The sequence below is a fragment of the Pezoporus wallicus genome, unplaced genomic scaffold (assembly GCF_028554395.1).
Source record: "Pezoporus wallicus isolate ANWC-B61680 ecotype Strahan unplaced genomic scaffold, APGP_CSIRO_Pwel_v1 scaffold_3294, whole genome shotgun sequence".
Classification (NCBI taxonomy): Eukaryota; Metazoa; Chordata; class Aves; order Psittaciformes; family Psittacidae; genus Pezoporus; species Pezoporus wallicus.
The window spans coordinates 14,903,048-14,924,051 of record NW_026635478.1 but is presented as its reverse complement, the minus strand read 5'-3'; the positions used below and the strand labels follow the sequence as shown (position 1 = coordinate 14,924,051).

General features: G+C 44.5%; 1 protein-coding gene across 2 annotated transcripts in view; it reads right to left on the bottom strand.

Annotated features, from left to right (window-relative positions):
- LOC130609839 (alpha-2-macroglobulin-like) overlaps positions 1–20,780 on the bottom strand; it is a 29,603-nt gene extending 8,823 nt beyond the window's left edge. Inside the window, exons 1-21 of one of the 2 annotated variants that reach the window (XM_057429196.1) lie at positions 20,524–20,780; positions 18,757–18,940; positions 17,595–17,754; positions 16,882–16,934; positions 15,928–15,948; positions 15,372–15,540; positions 14,052–14,136; positions 13,109–13,232; positions 11,149–11,266; positions 10,793–10,902; positions 10,118–10,276; positions 8,425–8,652; positions 8,024–8,087; positions 7,391–7,533; positions 5,452–5,601; positions 4,619–4,786; positions 3,850–3,991; positions 2,728–2,842; positions 2,187–2,415; positions 1,838–1,964; positions 1,068–1,189 (exon numbers count right to left, since the gene is read on the bottom strand). In XM_057429196.1, the coding sequence (XP_057285179.1) occupies positions 1,068–1,189; positions 1,838–1,964; positions 2,187–2,415; positions 2,728–2,842; positions 3,850–3,991; positions 4,619–4,786; positions 5,452–5,601; positions 7,391–7,533; positions 8,024–8,087; positions 8,425–8,652; positions 10,118–10,276; positions 10,793–10,902; positions 11,149–11,266; positions 13,109–13,232; positions 14,052–14,136; positions 15,372–15,540; positions 15,928–15,948; positions 16,882–16,934; positions 17,595–17,754; positions 18,757–18,940; positions 20,524–20,765 (2,913 nt within the window). In that variant the 5' untranslated portion in view covers positions 20,766–20,780. The remainder of the gene's footprint in view (positions 1–1,067; positions 1,190–1,837; positions 1,965–2,186; positions 2,416–2,727; positions 2,843–3,849; positions 3,992–4,618; positions 4,787–5,451; positions 5,602–7,390; positions 7,534–8,023; positions 8,088–8,424; positions 8,653–10,117; positions 10,277–10,792; positions 10,903–11,148; positions 11,267–13,108; positions 13,233–14,051; positions 14,137–15,371; positions 15,541–15,927; positions 15,949–16,881; positions 16,935–17,594; positions 17,755–18,756; positions 18,941–20,523) is intronic. The other variant, XM_057429206.1, reaches the window with a different exon arrangement.
- Between the last annotated feature and the right edge of the window lie 224 nt (positions 20,781–21,004).

Here is a 21,004-nt window from a genome sequence, read left to right as displayed (position 1 = left end):
AAGGAGAGAAGAACACTGCAGGACTGTCACACTGGTGACCTGCAACTATTGTACGCAGTGAAAGACACTTAACATCCTTGTAACAAAAGGACTGCAGCATTACAGCAAGCGCTGTTGTTAGCAAAAGCACACAGTAGCTCTAGAGGGCTGTCCTGAAGAGATGTCTGCAGTGCTATTTATCATAAAGCTGCAGATGCTTTAGGAAAAATAAACATGTCAGTTAATAGTAGAAAGGGAAGATGATACTATCTGGTGACAAATATACTGATACCATACCAAACGGTATGCAAACATTAGGGGGTTTTATGATACAGAGAAAAGCTAAGAACATAGAATCTACCTGCCAGATGAACACATCCAGTATAATAAATTAGCATTTTCCTATACGCAGTACTCCCACATAATAGTTCCTCCTGTACCACATAGCATCAGTGACTCTTATTGCCACAGGAAACAGAGAAGTAGTGAAATTTTAATACATTTTCAATGACTTTTATAAAATCTGGAGTTTTGAGAGGACTTCTCTATAGTCATTGAATTAGCATAGGTGCTTGCGAATCCCCCACCTTCATCCTGGTGACAGACTGTGGTATCAAACCAGAACTGTATAACGCTCTCTTAAGAGGCAGTTTGCTTGGCCACTCCAGTATCAGAGAGGCAGCATGTGCTGACTGGCAAACCAGTTGGGGGTGTCTCAAGAGGAGGAGAGAGGCTGTAAATAGGGTGTATTGAAACAGGTGACAGGTTGGGAAGGATGAATTGGAGTACGAGTCCTGCTACAATAGGGGATAGGGAAAGTTTAAAGTACTGTAAGACACATTGCACAGCATCATTAAGCTGAAGTTTTCATTCAGCCCTGCAAACTATAAAGATGATGCATCATATTGCATAGAATTATAGAATCATATCCCAGCCCAGGTTGGACAGGACCCTGAAAGATCATCTGGTCCAACTTTTCACAGGAAAGGGAGCCTAGATGAGATTATCTAGCATCCTGTCCACTTCCATTACAACATATCCTACAGCCTGTGGGAAAACTCAGTCCTCCCTTCCTATAGCCCACATACCTCCACCAGCAGCTGTCTGATGACCGTGTCCTTCCTCCCTTTTTCAGGAGTCTCCACGATGGTGTTCCCACAGGGCTGCTTGTTCTGCAGGGCCTCAGTGCTCACTGAGAACTCCACCTGCCCTGGAGGAGACAGGGGTTAGCCAGCCCTGCCGGGCAGTGCCAGGCAATAGAAGTCACTGCCGCTTCCTGGAGTTTCAACTTGCAGGCTTATTGATCATACCTGGGCTCTGGTTCTTTTGTATAACAACATAGCTGTCTATACCAGAAGCCACCCTGGAGCACATGAGCTGCATTGCCATTGAAAAGTGACTCTATTTTGGCGACTCTTTTTCAGAACCTAGTATACCACAATGGTGGGATTCACCAGCCCCAAAGCTGTTCAGCACATTGCTACCCCACATGCACACCACAGCTCCTTCCACAGAACATAACAACAATAGTGAAAACAAAGTATGAAGATCCCATGGGGAATCATCTAATCTCTGGGAGAAATGAAGCTGGCAGAGCATTCCTGCTGGCCAGCAATGTTTCTGGCTTCCAAAGATGGTCTGCATGGGCTGCAAGGCTTGATTGTACTGCATGCAGTGCCAGACACAGCCTTGGACTCTAAGAGTCCAACAGCCTCTGCCTCCCAGATAACACCAGATGAGACAGAGACTTCGCTGCAGTGCTTCCCAGAAAACTATGTTGCTCTTACACCTGATGCTGAATGGGGAGAGCAGCACAGAGAAACCCTTCCTGCAGTTTTCAGCTTACTGAGACCTTTACCTAGAGATTTAGGAGTCACCAGCCAAGCCACGGTTTTCCTCCCATTCTCACAGAGACAATAAGATTCTTCCTCCTTTTCCACCAGGGTAGCCAAGAAATGAGTAGACTGAGCCAGAGTCACACTGACCTGCCAGAGAGACACAATCAGGGAACAATGATCATGGGAGCTAGGAAGCCTTAGCACTAGCTATTTCTGCAGTAGCAAAGGAGCAAAGAGCTGGAGTTGTGGATTCTGTGTTTGGAGTGTATAGGAAGAATAACATAAAAATTTAGGGGTCTAGGGCTATTCAGAGATAAGAGGTGTACAAGAAGGTACACAAGTAAAGAGAAGGATTTAAACCTTTCTTACCCTGATGCAGGTGGTCAGGTAGTTGAAAACGGTGGCTTTCAGCGTGAAGGACTCACCACGCACTACAGAGTAGGGCATGGTGAGCTCTACAAAGAAGGGCTGGAAGGCTCTGAGGGTCACTGTTGGGGACAGGCCAAAGCCCATGTGTGCTGAAGTGCAGAATGCATTGGCTTTCCACTCAGTGATGGTGTCAGGGATGGGCACACCTAGACCAGCATTTCCCTCAGAGCTGGTGAAGGACAAACAGCAAGGAAAAAGGGATTATTTTGATGGCATTTTGGTGACTACCTGTACCCCTTTTCGCCTACTGCCTGTGTGAATGTTTGGGCCATCCCATCTTCTTCCAGACCCACAACTACTCCTTGAACAAAACTAATCTATGATTCTATGAAGGTAACTTCATCTCAGAGGATTGCCAAGTGAGCTCTGCAAACAAGGAAGGACTTTTAGGGATGGAAAAGGCTTGGTAAACATGTAAGAATTCATGTTTTCACCTTAAAAAAACAGTTTTATTAAAAAGGAACTAACCCAAGGTGCTCACCTTATAGGTACTAAAATCCAAATCCAAGTTTCTGGGAAGTACTTTCGGACTGTTTCCGTCAGCAGTTCAGGAGTGGCTGATGTGGGATAAAGTCTACCTGCCAGAGAGCCTGACTCTAGTAAGATGGAAAAGAAATCAACTACTGATAATTCCAAACAAGGGAGATCTACATTATCATCATGCTTTGGTCTGAGAAAGTGGCAATCTATGTGGCAATCAGGAGTTGTGCTGGCAGCAGATGTTTGCTGTGGCTGTAATGAGCACTGGTACCAACAGCAGTGAAGTTTCAGTCAGAGCCTATTAGCAGGAGGAGCTAGCCTTCCATTATTTCCTGCTTGTCTCCAGTGAACCTCAAATTTTGAGGGGTAGTAATTCATTAGGTTAAAACAAGGATGTTAGAGCAAAGAGTTATTCAAGGCCAGGTTGGACAGAGCCTTGGGTGACATGGTCTAGTGTGAGGCATCCCTGCCCATGGCAGGGGGGTTGGAACTAGATAATCTTAAGGTCCTTTCCAAACCTGACCGTCCAATGATTCTATGGTTCTACGACCATCTGCGCAAGCAGCCTTTTCCCTTTTAGGTGCCGTCTTAACGTGACATCCTTCTTCATCCTACCAGGCCAGCTAGCAATGGAACATCCCTTTGCTGCAGTTTTTTTGTAGGATCACTGTGACTCAGAAAACACCTCCCTGCCAAATCTATGGCCTACTCAAGAACTAGGCTGAAGATGCTCAAGCTAAAAACATGCACCTGGAATCTGGGAGTGGCAAAAATAGACCTTTTGACGAAAATGAAAATTTCACATGCAAAAAATTATTCCAAGTAAAATATTCTAAATTTGGGGTGAAATTTGGTTAAAAAAAAAAAAAAGCCCAACTTCTGCTCTGCCAGTCTTTGAAAGCTACCTGGTTCTTCTGAATTCAAATGTGGAGTTATCAAAGTTTGTCTGTAACCCTTCACAACCCAGCAAAACAGATAAGCCCCACACTCACACAGAAACTGAAATTCAGTACTGCTTCCAAGGATTCAGTTCATAACCCCAGCTCTTGTTTCAAGATTCATCCCAAAATACAGATAGGATCTTATTCAAAATAGGTGTGATAACAAAACCCAGTTCCTTTACCGCTTGTCCTCATTGCATGCATAGGTGCTCCAGACATGACTGAAGGTACACCAAAGGCAACTCCTGCAGGCACGTAGCTCTCAGTGCTGCAATACCAAGGTTTCCTCACCCTGGTATTTGTGAAAACTTTTAAACCCATTCCCTATGGGAGAGAAACCCAACATGTTTTTTTTGTTACAGATTCCTGTTTAGGTCTACACAGCAGACCTGTCACTAGTATTTTACTGCCTCAAAAGGAGAAGCTGTTACTGTCTGTGGGTTGGACCTTGAGACGGGTGCCTGGGTGGCTCAGAGAGACCAAAGGATGCATCCTTTCTCTTTCTAGGGCACTGATTCTAGCCCAATTCTAGCCTAGGAATCAGGATGAGCCAGGGAGTAGACACAGTTTTCTCTCTGTAAGGAAATGTCTGTGGCTACAATGAAGCTCAAGGATATGCTGATTTATTTGGGGTAACACTAATGGCACAGAATTATTTACCTCCCGTTAGAACCTCATTTCAAGTCAGCCTCGAAGCTTTCCCTGTATGAACAAAACTTTGAGACTGATCCCTTTTCCACCAAGAGGGAGCAAGACTGGCAAGACATGTGAAGCTTATAACTATCACTGAACTTGACTCTGGATAAAAATTAGTGACAGATCATTCAGATTCAGAAACCCTTCCCTTATTACATTATATTACATTACATCACATCACATCATGCCACAGACGGCTTAAGCATTCTTAGTCCTTCTCCCACTCCACTCTCTAACCGTGCAAGAGGGCTATACCTTTAGGATGCTGTAAGTGTCTTCACTCATCTCCTGTACTGGAGAATAGGTGATCCCATCCAGAACTATCTTCTTTACGGGGACACAATCCTCCAGGGGCTCCTCCAAGAGCACATCTGAACCATGGTGATAGTCATGCAATTCTGTCACTGGTAGCAAGCTATACACCTAGGCAGAAACAGCCAAGGTATCTGTCATTTTCAGTATCCACTGTCACAAAACACAACTGAGGTAGATAGATGCAAACACCGTAACAGTCACATCATCTGCACATACATCCACATTGCCATGGTCCAACTTTGTGGTAGGAACAATGGGAATTTGGGAGTCAGAAAAGAAATCCGGATTTGGAAATACTGCCACTTTTGTTAGGGACAGCATGCTACTCTGGTTATTATGGCTCAAATATATAAAAAAATTACACTGGCCAGCCCATCTGCATTACTTTGTCCCTGCTTAGGGATTGTCATTTGATGCTTGGCATGAGGGGAATAAACTCTCTTGACACTTTCAGACACTACTCTAAGAAAACTAACCCATGGCTGGAAAGAGTAACTGAAAAATTATCAGACACACAACAGTGTTTGTCTCTGGCCAAAAGGAGCAGTCACCTTAAAAGAGCTTCCCAATTGCCATCCCTACAGTCACACAAAACCCTTAAGAAACAGCTGTTGCCCAGTTCTCATCTTTTTGCCTTCTGCAGAGGAAGATGAGAAACAGAATAGGGCAGCTTTCCTGAGTCAGCACTAACAGGAGGGACTGTTCACTGTTTCCACTCCAGTGCTGAGTTAATCTGACCAGGCTCCGACTTAATTCACAGACTAAGCACTTACAGAGCTGGCTGACAGTTCAGCTTCTGGCTTCATGAGGAGAACACTCTTGTCCACAGCACGGACAGCGCAGAGGGAGTTTGGGGAGGCTCTGAACAGCAAGTGAGCATAAGAGGAAGGCAGGCCTTCAGAAGGAGAGAAGCTTAAGGACACCTGTAGCCAGAGGAAAAGCTATGTTAGAGATGCCCTACTCGTGTAGGACTTTTCCCTCCAGTTGAGGCATCAGTTCCAACCCTACAAAGTGCACATCTGCACACACACACCTCTCTCCCTTTGTGCTACTGCAGAGTTAAGCTTCCTTCCTGCAGTGCCAGAGGAATCAGCACTAACAGCTCTTGGCAACTTCAAGTATCACAATTGCACATCAAACTTTTACGGCAGTTTTGGGGTTTATGGCCACTGTGAATGTGATGAGATAATCCCACGTTCTGTACTGTACCCAGATCTTGTATGTGGAGAGAAAGCAGGCTTGCAAAGACCTTTCTTAGCAGATTCTTTGGTAACATGAGATACAGTGATGCCCTGGAGCAATATCGCAATATCTACTGCCTGCTAATGATTCTGAAGAACTGCCTGTTGGCTAAGGCCTGTTAAGACTTGTGTGCCTTCCCCAAAACTTAACTCGCATCTCTAACAACTCACTGTTAACCTTTGCCCTGGAAGCTCTTGCTAGAAGAAGCTGTCATCATCATCTCACATAACTTTGTAATTAGATGGCTGATTTGCATAAATCTTCCCTTTCCTTAGCAGTACAAACCCTTCTCTAACATGCAATGACCAAAGCATCCTCAGAATAAACAGGCTGACTAACAAAGCAGCATCAGCTGCCAGTCTTCTCCGTGTTCTAACCAGTCCACAGCATGCTTTCTGCTGATACCCCCCACGTCTCCCAGGGTGGACTCATAATTTTGAGAATAGAAACCCAGTATTTGTCAGGAAATGGCAGCATAAGGGCTGTAGCAATCTTGCCACTAGGAAAAATGTCTGGCACAGATATAGTCCAAAAGTCTGCCCTATCTCATCTGACAACAGCTTTGAATTCATTATGCTTTCAGAGAGGAAAGTAGGATCTAAACATGTAAATCACTTGGCACTTGTCTTGCACCCAGACCTTAATGTAGTACATAGTATGAGCTTTAATATATGACCAAAATTCAGGTGACCAGGCTTCTACAATGATACGAGTTTCAAGAACTCATTTATCTTAGGTTTTAGCAGGACAAGGGACTGCTTTGGCAGTGTCCCATCTAGTATTCTGAAGTCCCAATAAGAATTTTTGAGGTTGCTCTCTTCTTACAGCTCCTCATACACCAAATTGCTCTTCCACAAAAGGAATACATGGTGCACCTGCTTACAGGAAAAAGGTTTTATTGTTCTGCACTCTTTCAGTATAACTATTGCTCATGCAGCACCCTGTGCATTGCTCATGGAGCACCACTGTGCAGTTCTCAGCAGGTTCAGGAAAGGTTTATCTCCATTTACATGCAATAGAAATTAAAATGAAAGGATGAGCTGTACAGAAGTTGAAAGAACTGACAAGTATTAGCTTTGCCCACTGGATTGGGGTTGTGTGAGTTTTATTTTTGCTCTGTGACCTCACATGCAGCCACCTTATTGCTGGAATGAGTTTGTGTGAAATACACGTGTTGTAGTATGACATAAGATACGCACGCCCCTCACACCCACCTACCCCTTTTTCTTACCCAGGACCATCTGTGAGATCAGTGGGTGCAACTAGTTGCTAGGAGGGGTTTTATCATTGTAGTCCATGCTAGCACTGTTTTTCCAACAGCTGATCTCCTCCAAGCTAATGCAAACCAGTAAGTAGGCTTGTCCAGTGTTAGTAAATCTAAAGAAACTAGTTTAGCCAGGTCAAATCTAAATAAGCGAGCTAGAACATGACGCAGTCTTATGGCTACTCCCTCAAGAACTGGACACATACCTTATTCCTGAAACACTTTTCTATGTTGAACTTTGCTGAATCAGCGATCAACTCCCTGCTGGGGGAAGTAGTGTAGACAAACATTTGGGCCACTGGAGCAATATCAGCTTGGACAGGCAGCTGTAGCAAGAAGACCCCATTGGCTGGCAAAAAAACAAGAGCAAAAAGTTAAAGTACAGGAAACCTTCTTCTCCAGCAGCCAAAAGTCTAGGTTTGACTTCATGCCAAATTTTATCCTAGCCTAGATGAAACTCCAGGCCTCCAAGTGGGATGAACTGGTGCTCACAGAAATGCGGAAGTCTCACTGACTGAAAAGGCCCATTTCAATTCCTGTTTTCCAGTGCATAAGTATGCTGAATTTTGATTCAGCTTCTAAATACAGACTATCAGTCTGTGTCTCCTGAGAGTAGCGGAGCCCCAGAAATGCAGTGTCAGAAGAAAGACAGCTGACACAGGGAATTAGAGAAAATCTGTGCAAAACCTAAATAAAGGCAGAGAAAAGAAAGCTCAAACTCTTCCCATATTTTAGGGGACATGGAGATGTGAATCCCTGCATTATATGGAAGCAGCCTGTATGCTTGACACAGTTGTCCTCCCAGGAAACTGACAATTTGGCAAGGGATAGGAACTCACCATTTTCCTGGTCCAAATCCAGAACGTGGGTGCCTGCTTGCTGAATGATTCCTTTGGCCATCACCTGAATGGAAGGAAAAACTCTGCTGTGACTGAGGTCATGCATAAGCCAAACCCTAAAGAGGGGAAATCTGAGAGGAGAGTAGCTGAGCTGTGTGAGACCTCACACCCTGCTCAGCTGCTCTCTGCCTCCCTGTAGCACTATCCCAGTGCTCACCCAGGCAGCACTGGGACATCCTTACTCTTCTGCTCCTAACCCAGATCGTATTTTCTGTGGGAGAAGAACATTTGAAGCATGATAGGAAAGTATTACATGCCCGTTGCCACAAACCACGATTTTCATTTCCAGTTCCCCTACAACTACCAGTGGCAACCTCACTGTACGGCAGGTGCAAGCTTACCAGATAGTAAAAGACGATTTTCTTCTGCTCCCCTATGGCCTCTGGAGTAAGGACATAGTGCACCCGGACCTCTGTGGAAGAGCCACAGCTTAATGTCTTGGACTTGGGCTCAATTTTGAGGTAGCTATTACTAGGAGAGTAAAAGCGCTTTAGTTGGAGATAGCCATCTTCATAATATGGAACAACCCAGGAATGGTCATAGCAGTAGTGGTGTATTTTATGAGTTGCCTGGAAAAGGAGAAAACACACACAGATACTCAAACATGGGTGTCAAAATCCATGGCCTCATATTAAATGTTTGGTATGTTCCGTATTTAAGCAAAAAGGCAGTCTACAGGAAAAAAAAACAAAAAACCATGAGCTTGGAAGATGCAAGATAGGGTGGTGGTATCCTTCGCAAATTATTGGGAATGATCTCACTCCCAGGAGGCTGGAGATTGTCTCAAACAAGCTGAATCATACCAGTTGTTTGTATCACCTCAAGGGCTCTTTGCAATAATACCTTGCCCTCTCTAATAATATCGCGTTGGTTTAAAGAGAAAAGAAGCTGACTTTCATTTTTCTTCTCATTACTGGTGCTGGAGAAGGGTTAGTGCTGTTCAGTTCAGAGATTATCAGTGCCAAGATCAAGCTAAGGATGCTACAGAAAAGGAGTAAAAGTCCCCACCTAAGAATTCAAAACCAAAATTGAACAGAAGTTTAGGAGCTGAGAGAGTCAAGGTTTTCTTAAAATTTAAAGCTTTTTCTTAAAAATTAAAGAAAGAGGAAGATAATTCCCATATAGGAGGGTTCTACTTCAGCATTTCATGTGCCTTACGTGCCTTTAATTCCTATCTTTCTCACTATACTTGGGAATTCTTGCCTGTTCTTTATCCTGCAAAATTTTGAAAACTTCAAGCACCAGGTGGTAACTTCTGGATATTTTTTAATGTTTCTAACCTATGACAAGAGAATTGTAGGGGGAAGAGAAAACACAATTCTAGACAATCTGCCCTATTCCAGAGTGAGATATTACAAAATGTGCATTTTACACACATACTGCATTTACCACTAAAAAAAAAAAAAGGATGCTCAGCAGCACTTCTTTTTCTCAGATGAACAAACTAATTCTGCACCAGGGAGAGAATTTCTGTGAATAGTTCATACTCTTTTTCTCTTTATGGAAAAAAGAAAAAGGATAAGAAAAAAAAAGGGGGGGGGGGGGGGAAGGAAAAAGAAAAGAAAAAAAAAAAAAAAAAAGGAAAAAGAAAAATGAGGACCGCTTAGAAACTCTGAATGCTAAATTAAACCCTGAGAGGTGCAGATTGCTTTAACTGACCACAAAGGATACTGAGGTGAGATACTTGGGAAATCATTTAATTGAAAAGACAGCAAAGCACTCCACTGTGAGAGTTAGACACACCCTTGAAACAGATTTGCCTAGGTAGGGCTGGCAATCCCTGGGAGCAGAATGGATTATTATGATCTTACGATATTACTTCTAATCCTATATTGCTGTTGCCAGGCAGAAGTCAAATAATTACAAGCTAAGCGCAAGTTGACATGGTTTGTTGTACAACTATTTACACCACACTGGTGTCATGGCTGGCACAAACAAACAGGAACAAGAAGCTAAGTGCTTTTGCACTGAAGTAGAAACTTCAGAGGCCCTCCCCTTCCTCCCTTCACCACCTCCTGTGCCCGCAGGACTTACCCGAATTCCAACAGAATCTGAGTTTAACTTGGAAGTGTTCACAGTAAACTGCACCCTGCCCTCTTCATCTGTTGTGTAGTTACCTTCCTCAACTCCTTGTAAAGAAATCCTCACAAGTTCATTGGCAATTGGAGCACCAGACCCATCCACTAGTTTCACCTGGAAGAGCAAAACCAGTACAGTATAGAAGGAGAGGAATGCCTGTCACCTGAGGAAACTGATAGACCACCAAGCTAAGGATGTTGGGCTCATGCCATACAAGGAAGCCTCCACCATGCTTTACATGTGCATCACCCATTTCTTTCAGAGCGAGCTGCACAGTTACTGAATCTTACTTCTTTAGTCCTTTCTTATCTCCACCTCCGGGTCAGAGGAGTGGATGTAGAGACTGACATGCACTCATACCCTTAGGGCTCCTATTAAACAGGTGACTGGAAAACCAGACTTTTACTTGACTGGAAAGTGGAAGCATGAGGACAGAAAGGTAAGCACAATAAGGTCTGTGTTCTCAGCTGCCGCTCCCCACTTTGAAAGCCTGCAGAGGAGAGGAGGCCCACAGGGTATAGCAGCACTGAGGTACAGCATCTTTGCAGAGCGGGCTTGTGTATCTATCCAGGAGGTTCAGTAGCATGATTGTTTGGCACTCAAGGCATTCCATTCTCATGGTTTCCCTACCTGCCCAAAGAAGGGGATTCCAGGTTTGTAGTGGGTGTCTGAATTCTCAAAGGTAAGTTTGGTAATAGTGGTTGTGATCTCAGAAAAACTTGTTCCAGTCAACTCCACTCCTGCAGGAAAAAAAAAACAACAAACCAACATTTAAGAAATAATTTGCCTCTGCCTGACCAGAATTACTGGTCCAGGCTCCTCTGCTGGACCAGCAATTATAATGATGTTCCTGAACTCCAGGCAGGAAAACGTCAGGATTCCAGAAAAGCAAGAGTCTGCTTTTCTCCCTCACTCCAACTTGGCGGTCCCCTCTGCTGGTATCTTGTGGGCTTACCACACAGCTCTTTGATTTAGATGATTCATACCTGTCTCCTCCTCTTTAATCTTAGCCTCCACATGGAGCTTATTCTCATATCCATTTCTCTTGAGCTGGAATAAGTTGGTCTTTACCATTTCAGAAATGCAGCCATAGTTGTCTGTCTTCTGGAGAAAAACAAGCAAGACCATTATAGTTTCATTCATATAATGTTCATCCAACTTAATGAATCCGCCACTGTGTTTTTATGAAATGGAAGTGAAGCCAAATAACCTCACAGATCATTCCCTCTGTTGTTTTTATCAAAACTGGAAAAGAGCATAAATAACGTGGCAAGGAGCATTTTAAAGTACTCTCAAAAACATCAGAGCAAAGAATTTGCAGCCTCAAAGATTTTTGTGTATGCATCTGAAGTTTGAAATTGCAAACACTTGATACAGAAGCATAAGGAATTACTCATGTGTCTACCAGACAGGAAATATTTGCAAGGCATCAGGCACATTAGAATATAGCTGCTACTGAAAACACACAAGCTGTGTGAGTGATACATAAACCAAAGCCTGTGCATGTGTAGAAAGAAGATGACAACTAGTAAAATATTTCCAAAGCTTGCCACCTCCCTTTCAGCATTTTCATGCACAGGGCAGGTCTCTACAGAAAAAGGAAGACATGTCTGGAAGAGAGGTTAGCACCGGAGCATTCATATTTTCTTTTAACACAGATAACAACAGCGGTGGCAGAGACAACTATGGAGACCATACAGCAACAGACACCAAAGACCACAAGAATGTCTTCTGCTTGCTTTCTTGTCCTGACATATTTCCACAATTGCTGTTACCCCAGCTTCTGTCAACTGAACTTGTACTGTTCCACCTGGCCATGCTCCAAACACTTCAGGTTTGCTCTTGTAGACTTGTCAGTCTGAAGAACGAAGAAAGTGATATTTTTTTCTGTCTGTATTAATATTGCTGCTAAAGCCATACTCCTTTCCTTCTTTAAAACTGCATTACCTTTCCCCTGATTTCTGCTCCTCTTCTGCTTCTAACATCAATTCTGATCCCACAGAGTCTCTACTGTAACACAACCCCAACTCTGTTCTCATCACTCACACTTTTTCTATCTCACTTCTCCCTTATACTCTACACTTCATATGACCTTTCTTTTCCTTCCATCTCTTCTTTCTCTACAAGCTTCTTGCCTTTACACACATCTTTCTTACTATACTGACCTTACCACTATTTTTACCTTCACATTTCATCTTCCTCCCAGTCTTCTCTCCTTCTTCAAGCTTCTTTAAAATACACAGATTCCCTCCCCTTTTCACATTATGATTGTACATACTAGAGCAAGCCTGTACATGGCTACAAGGCATGCTAAATAGCTAGTGTGACCAGCAGGTGGAAGGAGGTGATCCTGCCCCTCTACTCTGCCTTCATGAGACCCCACTTGGAATACTGTATGCAGTTCTGCTGTCCTCAACATAAGAAGGACATGGAACTGATGAAGCAAGTCCTAAGGAGCACCAAGAGGGTGATCAGGAGGCTGGAGCACCTCCCAAAGACAGGCTGAGAAAATGGGGGCTGGTCAGCCTGAAGAACTTGTGTGGAGACCTCGTAGCAATTTTCCAGCATCTGAAGGGGGCCTTAAAAGGATGCTGAAAAGGGGTTCTTCACTAGGGACTGTAGCTACAGGACAAGGGGTGATGGATTCAAACTTAAACAGGGGAAGTTCAGGTTAGATCTAAGGAAGAAGTTCTTTACTGTGAGGGTGCTGAAGCACTGGCATAGGTTGCCCAGAGAAGTGGTAAATGCTCCATCCCTGGCAGTGTTCAAAGCCAGGTTGGACAGAGCCTTGGGTGACATGGTCTAGTGTGAGGTGTCCCTGCCCATGGCAGGGGGGTTGGAACTAGATGATCTTAAGGTCCTTTGCAACCCAAACCATCCTATAATTTTATGAAATAAACCACACTTTCTCCTGTCTCTCTACCCAACAGAGTAATCGTGACTCACCTGTTCAGAGAACTCATCACACACTGCTTTAGCCTCTTCACCATAGCAGGTGATGGCTGGGTGTTTAAACTTCCGGCAGATGCGGAAGCTCACAAGGCCAGGAACAGGCTTCCCAAATGTATATCTACCAGCAAAGAGGATTGAAAGAAAACCAGAGACATTAGGAATGTAAGAAAGGAAGAAAAATTACTAGCTCACCCCTAATGTAGCCAGAACTCTTTCCTAGAGCTGCCTCCAGGATACAGCAGGGTCATCACAGGAAATAAAAAGCAGAAAGAGATTTGGTAACATTTTAGGACCAAGCTTGGCTACAGAGGCAGGTGCACGGATCACATCCCCAGGAATAACAAATACGCCTTGAGAATTCATTTACCTTAATGCTGATTTAGTTGAGAGGACACCTCATCTTGGAGAACACATTGCAAGTACCTACCCCACTGCCTCATTCTGATGAAACGGTTTGTGTATGTATGTGAGCTGGGTCTTCAGCCCAAGCCATGGCTCTTCCTGCAGCATGCGTGGAACATTGCTATGTGGAACTGAATGAGTTGGCCCAAAGGTATGAGGGCAGCTGCATCACTTACAGTTTCTCTCAACAGTGAGAAGCAGAAGCCACAATTAAAACATCATTCCCAGATAAAATAAACAGAAGTCCTCTTCCCTTGCAATATAGCTGGTGGGAAACCCTCTATGACTAAAAAAATATGTTAAAAAACCCTCCCAAAAACCTAGAAGAACAATATGTTTCTACATGTTATATACTAAGTTCCCCAAGCAATACTTGTTGCCTTTTGTCAAATGGTAGATGTAGCCTGTTTGGTCCTCGGACCCCAAAATGAATAGCAATGTGATGAAGTACCATATCGCAGTCTCTCAACTGGACTTTCAGTAGCAGCTGAATTAAAAACTGAAACCAAGAAGGCCTTGAAAGAATGACACTTACAGACCACAAACTGTCACCTTCAGCTTCTCATCAAGAATGGTGATCACCTTGGGCATTTTCACTGTTACTTCAAATTTTGGCAACACTGCAGCAGAACCAAAGGGAAACAGTCTATGTAGTGCGGAGTAGTATACGAACGAGATATAAAGGCTGCTCAAAAGCTAGTCATAAAAATGACCTGAAACCCTTTTGCACCTAAATTGTCAGATTTTAGAGGTTTCTGTCACCTGCACATCCCACCAAAATCCGTGAAAACCACAGGCACTGAACCAACCACTGTGCCAGGTAAGAAGACAGGATTATTATACCAACTATTAAAATACAGCAACTTCTTAGATAACACATGGATTATCAGTTCCACAGCAGCTGGATACAGTAAAATAAGAGAATTAAGTCCATAAAGGTCTCCCACAAACATACAGAGCTGGGTCTCCAGCCTGGTCTTTGAATTTCCATAGCATGTAGATCTTATTAACCTCCGAAGCAGGAAGACCCCATAGCTTCTCCAGTGACTTAGCAGAGGGTGAAATCACATCTGAGCCCAGCTGCAGGACAGGAAGTAGACGGTGACTGTTTTGGGAGAACGAGGAGGCATTCAGGGCACAGAACAGCCTTGCAATTGAAAGAGGTCAAAGGACTTCCAGATTCATCTTCCAGGACTCATGTCAGCTGCACGAGCCAGATCATGTCAGACCACATAACAAGGAGAGCTGCAGCCTGCTTGCTGGGGTGGGAAGCTATGTTGATTGCAGCCATCTGCAGGTGTGTATTAGGACACCATTTTCTAGCCAAGCAGAAGGAACTGCACATGGGTGAGAGCACCAGAGAGAGGTTAAGGCACTAAGGAGTCACTCGAGCTACAGGCTTAGCTTATGGGGGAGAAAAGGCAAGTCTGAATTTACAGACAGTCCCAGCTCACACCAAAAGGTCAGGACTTCAGGCCTTAGGTAGCAGAAACCCAGACTTATAGCATGACACTTGACAAGGGTGTAACCAACTGGAAATAAGTCTGTAGCCCTAAATCACCTCTGCAAGGCTTGTGGCTGATAGCACATTGCTCCTCCTGATGGGAGCTCTGCTGAGGTGAGCAGTCAGAAGAGCTGCACAGCATAGCTTGGGGCTTAATGAGGAGTGGATACAAGTCACTCAAGTCATTCAGTCTTCACTCCTCAGAAAGGGATGATGATTGAGAGGGGGAGGACACAGAGACATTTTTCCAGCCATGCTGGACATCCTAGTCAGATCTACCACCCTGTTCAATTAAGCTTTCATGCCCCATGGGACTAGCTGATAGGAACTTGAAACTGAAATGGCAGTTACCATACTCCTCCACAGAGAAAGGATGTCGAACTGTCTTCCCAGAGGCCTTCTGTACCACCACTTTGTAGGTCCCTTGAACAGGTTCAGAGGTGAGGCTGAAGAACAGCTCGATTAATCCCATGTTTAACTGTGCCTTCGTCCACTGGTACAGACGGTTTTGCTTTGGGTCCTACAGAGAATGTGATCAGAAGGAGAATGTGAGAACACTGGAAGTCTGCAACCAGAAAGTCCTTTCCAACCCTAACCAGCCTATGATTCTATGATTCAAAGCCATGAGAGAAGGCCTAGTCCCAGTGTTTTAGGAGGCTGCATGGCAGAAGAGGGGGGCACTAGCAAAGTTGTGTGGTGAGCTCAAGTCTGGACAATAGAAGAAGCTGTAAGCTGAGCCCAGAGTACGTTTGCCACCATAAGAGTTAAAGCTGTGTGCATTCAAATTAATGAAATGGACCTGCTTAATACATAAATCAAACAAGAATCATCTTGAAGCAATTGGTCAAGCAATTTTGGCCTGGCTGAGTGCAATAGATGTGAATGCGAATTGAATGTTTGTACATACCTCAATATACACCAGTGGAAACTAGAAAAAGAAGAAAGGAAACAGCATATTTAGACAGAGTGCAAACAACACAGTCGAACGACCAGGGCTATCACCATGTTTCAAGGAACAAGCTGATCACCCAATGGGATAAGGAAAAATGCTCCTGGTATGGAGAAACAGATGATTTTGAGGTACATCAAGAGTGGGGATAATGGACAATCCCTTTTCTCAGTCAGAAAGGTAAGCTGGCATTACTAACTCTGGATGCTCTGCAATACTAGTAAGAGCAGGTGTGCACTCTAAAATGGCAGCCTTGCTCACTGCTGACGTGTTTACACCAGCACTATTCATCAGCAGTTTGTCAGACCTTGCCAAGAATGCAGAGGGCAGCTTTCTACAGAAATTTGAAGAACAGACCCTGTTAAGATCTGAGGTAACCCAGGAATTACACAATTATCTCAGTGTACTGAGAGCTCTCCCCAGAAGACTCTTCTTTCTTTAGCTGGGAAGGTTGGGGCTGTTCAGCTTGGCGAGGGGAGGGCTGCATGGAGACCTCGTAGCAGCCTTCCGGTATCTGGGGGGGGGGCCTGTGGGGGTGCTGGGGAGGGATTCTTTATTAGGGACTGTAGTGACAGGACAAGGGGTAACGGGTTAAAACTTAAAACAGGGGAAGTTTAGATTGGATATAAGGAGGAAATTCTTTCCTGTTGGGGTGGTGAGGCACTGGAGTGGGTTGCCCAGGGAGGTTGTGAATGCTCCATCCCTGGAGGTGTTCGGGACCAGGTTGGACAAGGTCTTGGGCGATATGGTTTAGTGTGAGGTGTCCCTGCCCATGGCAGGGGGTTTGGAACTTGATGATCTTGGGGTCCTTTCCAACCCTAACTATTCTATGATTCTATGATTCTTTCCTCCCTTTCCCTGCATAGATGACTTAAGGCCAAATAACTAGAGAAAAGGAGGTATTATCCTTACCATCTCATTCAAGGGACGGAAGTCTTTATCCAGAGAAACAATTCTGAACAGGACTGATAGAGAAAGGCAGACAGTGAGGTTCCACAGTGCAGTCACCAACCAAAAAGCATCAGTTGCAAAAACAAATGGTACAATAGAGAACAGAGCTGTTCTCTTCTGAAGAAATTCCGTTTGTTAGAAAGCCAAGACATACTAAAAAGGTACTCGTGTAAGAAACTACATTAATAAGAGGATGTTAAGAGCAAGTCCAAGGCAGTGTGAACATCTTACTGATCATGGACTATAATCTCATTAATTCGGACCAAAGTTAAATTTAAGTTGCCTTTGTCTACTTCGCAAAGACACATTTTTACACTAGAATTCACATAGGTCTTCTAATTTTGTTACAACTAGACTGACCTTTTAGGAAGGATGAACGCAAGCAAATTATTTCAGCACTTGGCTGCAAGTTTGTGTTGGCTCTGGATGGATAGAAAACTCAGTGCCTCTTTTAGGACATTCATTTCTGTCCAGGACAAATTTCGGAGATCAGTGGCCCAGAAGAAATAAATGGCTTATATAGTTCTTGTCACCAAGCATTAAAAATATAAGCCTTAGCCAAGAGGTTGCCATTCTGACCCCCACTGAAAGCAGTGGACATTTGGCCAGCACAATCCAACAGTTTTAACACAAATATTCGTTTCAAATGCAAATATCCAGCCCTTCCCTGGTACCTGTCTGTCCAGGCTTGTAGACGGGTTTGTCTGTCTGGATGAAGACCAAGCTTTCATAATTCTTGACCAACACTGATTTGCGGCTCCTGAACTGCAGTGTTGCGCCCTTCACCATTACAGTGAGAAACGCGACTGATGACCAGCTATTTGATTTTGGAAGCTGGAGAGAAAGAAGGCAACTATGTTACAGACCACCTTTAAAGACTGAAACTGGCCTTCATGAGAGATCTAATATAATCCTGATGGACACAGCATAGAGATGAGGGGAACTATAATCATCAGGAACAAGAGACTGATCTTTACTTGTCCCATATCCTTACTCATTCCTACTTCTGTGAAGTGATTGTGCAAGGATTGTGCAGCAAAAGAGCTCCCAGATCTTCTGCCCAATACTAAGAAATTCTTACTGCCCTAACCAAAACCCTTCTACCTTTTTCCTTTTGACATTCACAGGGGCAATGGAATAATCCCCAGTCTCTTTCAGATAACGCCCCTAGTCCTTGCAGAACACTTCCCTTTTCAAAACAGACATGCCAGATCTCTCTGCATCTATCTTCAACTGACGAAGTTCAGTCTTCAGCCTATATCTGACACAGGTGCCAAGTTCAGTACCCTGCAGACCAGTTCTTCAGCCTTCAAGCTAAAGACGTAACCTATGCTCTGAGCCAGATGACCAACTTTCCTAGTTGCCCTAGTTGTTATAGTCCCTAGGGCTATCAGTTATATTAAGCTATGAGTTTCCTGCTTCCCTCTCTTTTTTAGACACAGGTAATCACAGCAATATGTTCTTACATTAATTCAGTGTACATATCCACAAGGAAAAAAAATATGTGAGGTCCAAAAGCTTTACCCCAATTTGAAGTTACTCAAGTGATAATCTGCGGCTGTTGAAGGATGATGTGGAAAGCCATTTGAAGAAGCTGTTCACCACTTCTTTCTCCTGGCCTCTTACCCTCCTGTTCTACAGAAGGGCTGGCTTTCCAGGATTTGGCATTTCCCAAGCAGGGAGCACGTTAAAGAGATCTCAGCAGTGAGAGGGTGTTGAGAATGGACATGAACATGGACAAGAGAGAAGTGAATGCTTACGCAGTGTTACTCTGGTCTTTGCCTTTACAGTTTACCTTTGGTATAAGAGACCAGCCAACAAGGATGAGATACTCACAGAGAAAGGGATGCAGGTGAATACATCCTTCTCTGACACCACATCATCAATCAAGCTCCTGTTTTCCCCTTGATACTCGAGTGTGGTACTCAGCGTCACAGACTCATTCAGGTGGGTCAGCTGAACACAGACTTTCTCAGGAGAATCAGTGTGGATCAGAAAGGGCAGTAACACCGTATACTGCCTAGGAAGAGAGGAGAAGGACAGGTCAGAAGGACCAGGAACAGGCAAAGAGCTGTACAGAAAGAACAAATAAACCAATCTGATTACTACAGCCTTCAATGTACAGGGAGTAAGGTGCATTTTCTAGGAGCATAACAAGATTTCCAGCATGTCTGTAAAGAAGGGAAAAGCAGAAGTCCAGTCTCAAAAGTAAAATACCACAGGAAATCCTCAATGCAAATGTCTGGAAGGGATGTGTTTTTCCAGGTTCTGACACAACAGCAGCATTTCCTCCTGGGACCCTGAGTAATGCCACTGCGGAAAAGTCAAATGCCACCTTTGCTAGACACAGTTAGTAGGATCCAGGAGCCACATGACTTGCAGTACACAGTGAAGAAACGCCACTGAGTACACACTGCAAACTGCAGATTTACTCTTATTCCTCTCAGAGACCCAGAACTGCCAGAGTGGTGCCAGACCTTAAGCAAAACAACTGGAGCATATTTTAGGTTTCCAGGGAAGGAAGCCCCTCTGTCTCAGCCCAAGCAGCGGAACCCTGCTCAGTCCTATACAGCTTCCCTCTCAGCAGAGGAGCTTGCCGTTGCCCAGAACTGCATCTGGGAATCAAACCTGATTCACCTAATAGCAACAGTGCTCCCTTTTGGGTGGGCAAGGACTGGCCTCTGATGGCCCCTGGGCAGCAAGTAGCTGGGAGAAGAGCTCAGACCCTCGGCAGTAAGGTAGGGCATTCCTTTTAGTGGTAGGGGAGGCTCTGACATCTTTCTATCCATCATATTCTTATCCTGCATTTGATGAAAGCACTGCAGCACAGCCTTGTTGTGCTGGGAGGAAAAGACATTGCCAAAAAGCCAGAGAAGAAAGTTTCTGGGAAATCAGGATCCCTTCGTGCGCTGCTCCTGCCACATATGTACACGCATGCACACAACACACTCGCTTCACATGCAAACAGGGAGAAAGGGGTGAAGAAGGGATGCAGCACAATATACCCTCACAGGCTTTAACAGTCACAGTATTACAGTGCCACATAACCATGGGTGAGAAGGGAATTTTTATTCCATTGGCTGAGCTGAAAAATGTGAATTAAAAAATAAAGCCATTTCTGGTCAGGCCAGATCTGTTATTGTTGATCAAAAAATCACTCCCATCTCCTGGGCATTCAACCTGGGAGTAGGGGAGTTCAACCCAAAAATGAAACCTTTCAACACCTTTTCAAAAAAGTCTGTCTCTGAGAATGTGTAAACAGTTATAAAAAGTTGCCTTTCAAAAGAACCAATTTTGTTCAGAAAATTTTGTTGGAATCCTGTCAATCCATCAGCTCACTGCAGCTGCCAAAGGTGTTCCATAGACCTTTTCCTCTTTATTTTTTCTTTTTTCTTTTCTAAAGTTTTACTGATACCTCAATTTCACAGACTGCTTTGGGTCCCCCTGAAGCAGTAGCTGTTTGCAGAAGACACTTTACCAGCCCTGGTGTCTTTATTCCCGGGTGAAGGAAATTAAGACGATAAGAGACAAAGCAACAGACAGAGGAAAACAACCCAGGCCTCCTGCCTGCCCAGAGACCCCCCCTGCACATGTGTAGCTTACGGCTCTGCGGCAGGCGAGGCATCTTCAGGAAGGAAGAAGAGGAGAAGGAGGAACAGACTTGGTTTGATGAGCAGCCCATCTCTCCCCATGGTGCAGAGCAGGTTGTGGTGAGTCAAGCAGACACCCAGCCTGGTCCAGTGCTGCCCGTACTCCCTCTCTGCTCTCCGAGTCAACCCCTTTATACTCTCCTCTGCAAACAGCCCAGGGGCTGGAGGAGATAAGGGCTGGGGGCCAGGGCCCATCCGGAAATGGGGAGAGGCAGCAACAAGGAGGAGCTGGAACCAGCAGCTTTGAGTCTGGGCTGGCAGCCAGGTGCTGGGGGAGAGGGAGGGGAACTGTTCAGAAAGCTGGAGATGTCTCTTGTTTGGGGCAGGGCAGCTGTCAGAGGGGGAAAGGCCGTAGCAAAACCAAGAAGGGTTAAAAGCAGAGTATAAGGGGAAGGCCTCCATTTCTAGCAGGGCTCCCTGTATGGAGCTTGCCA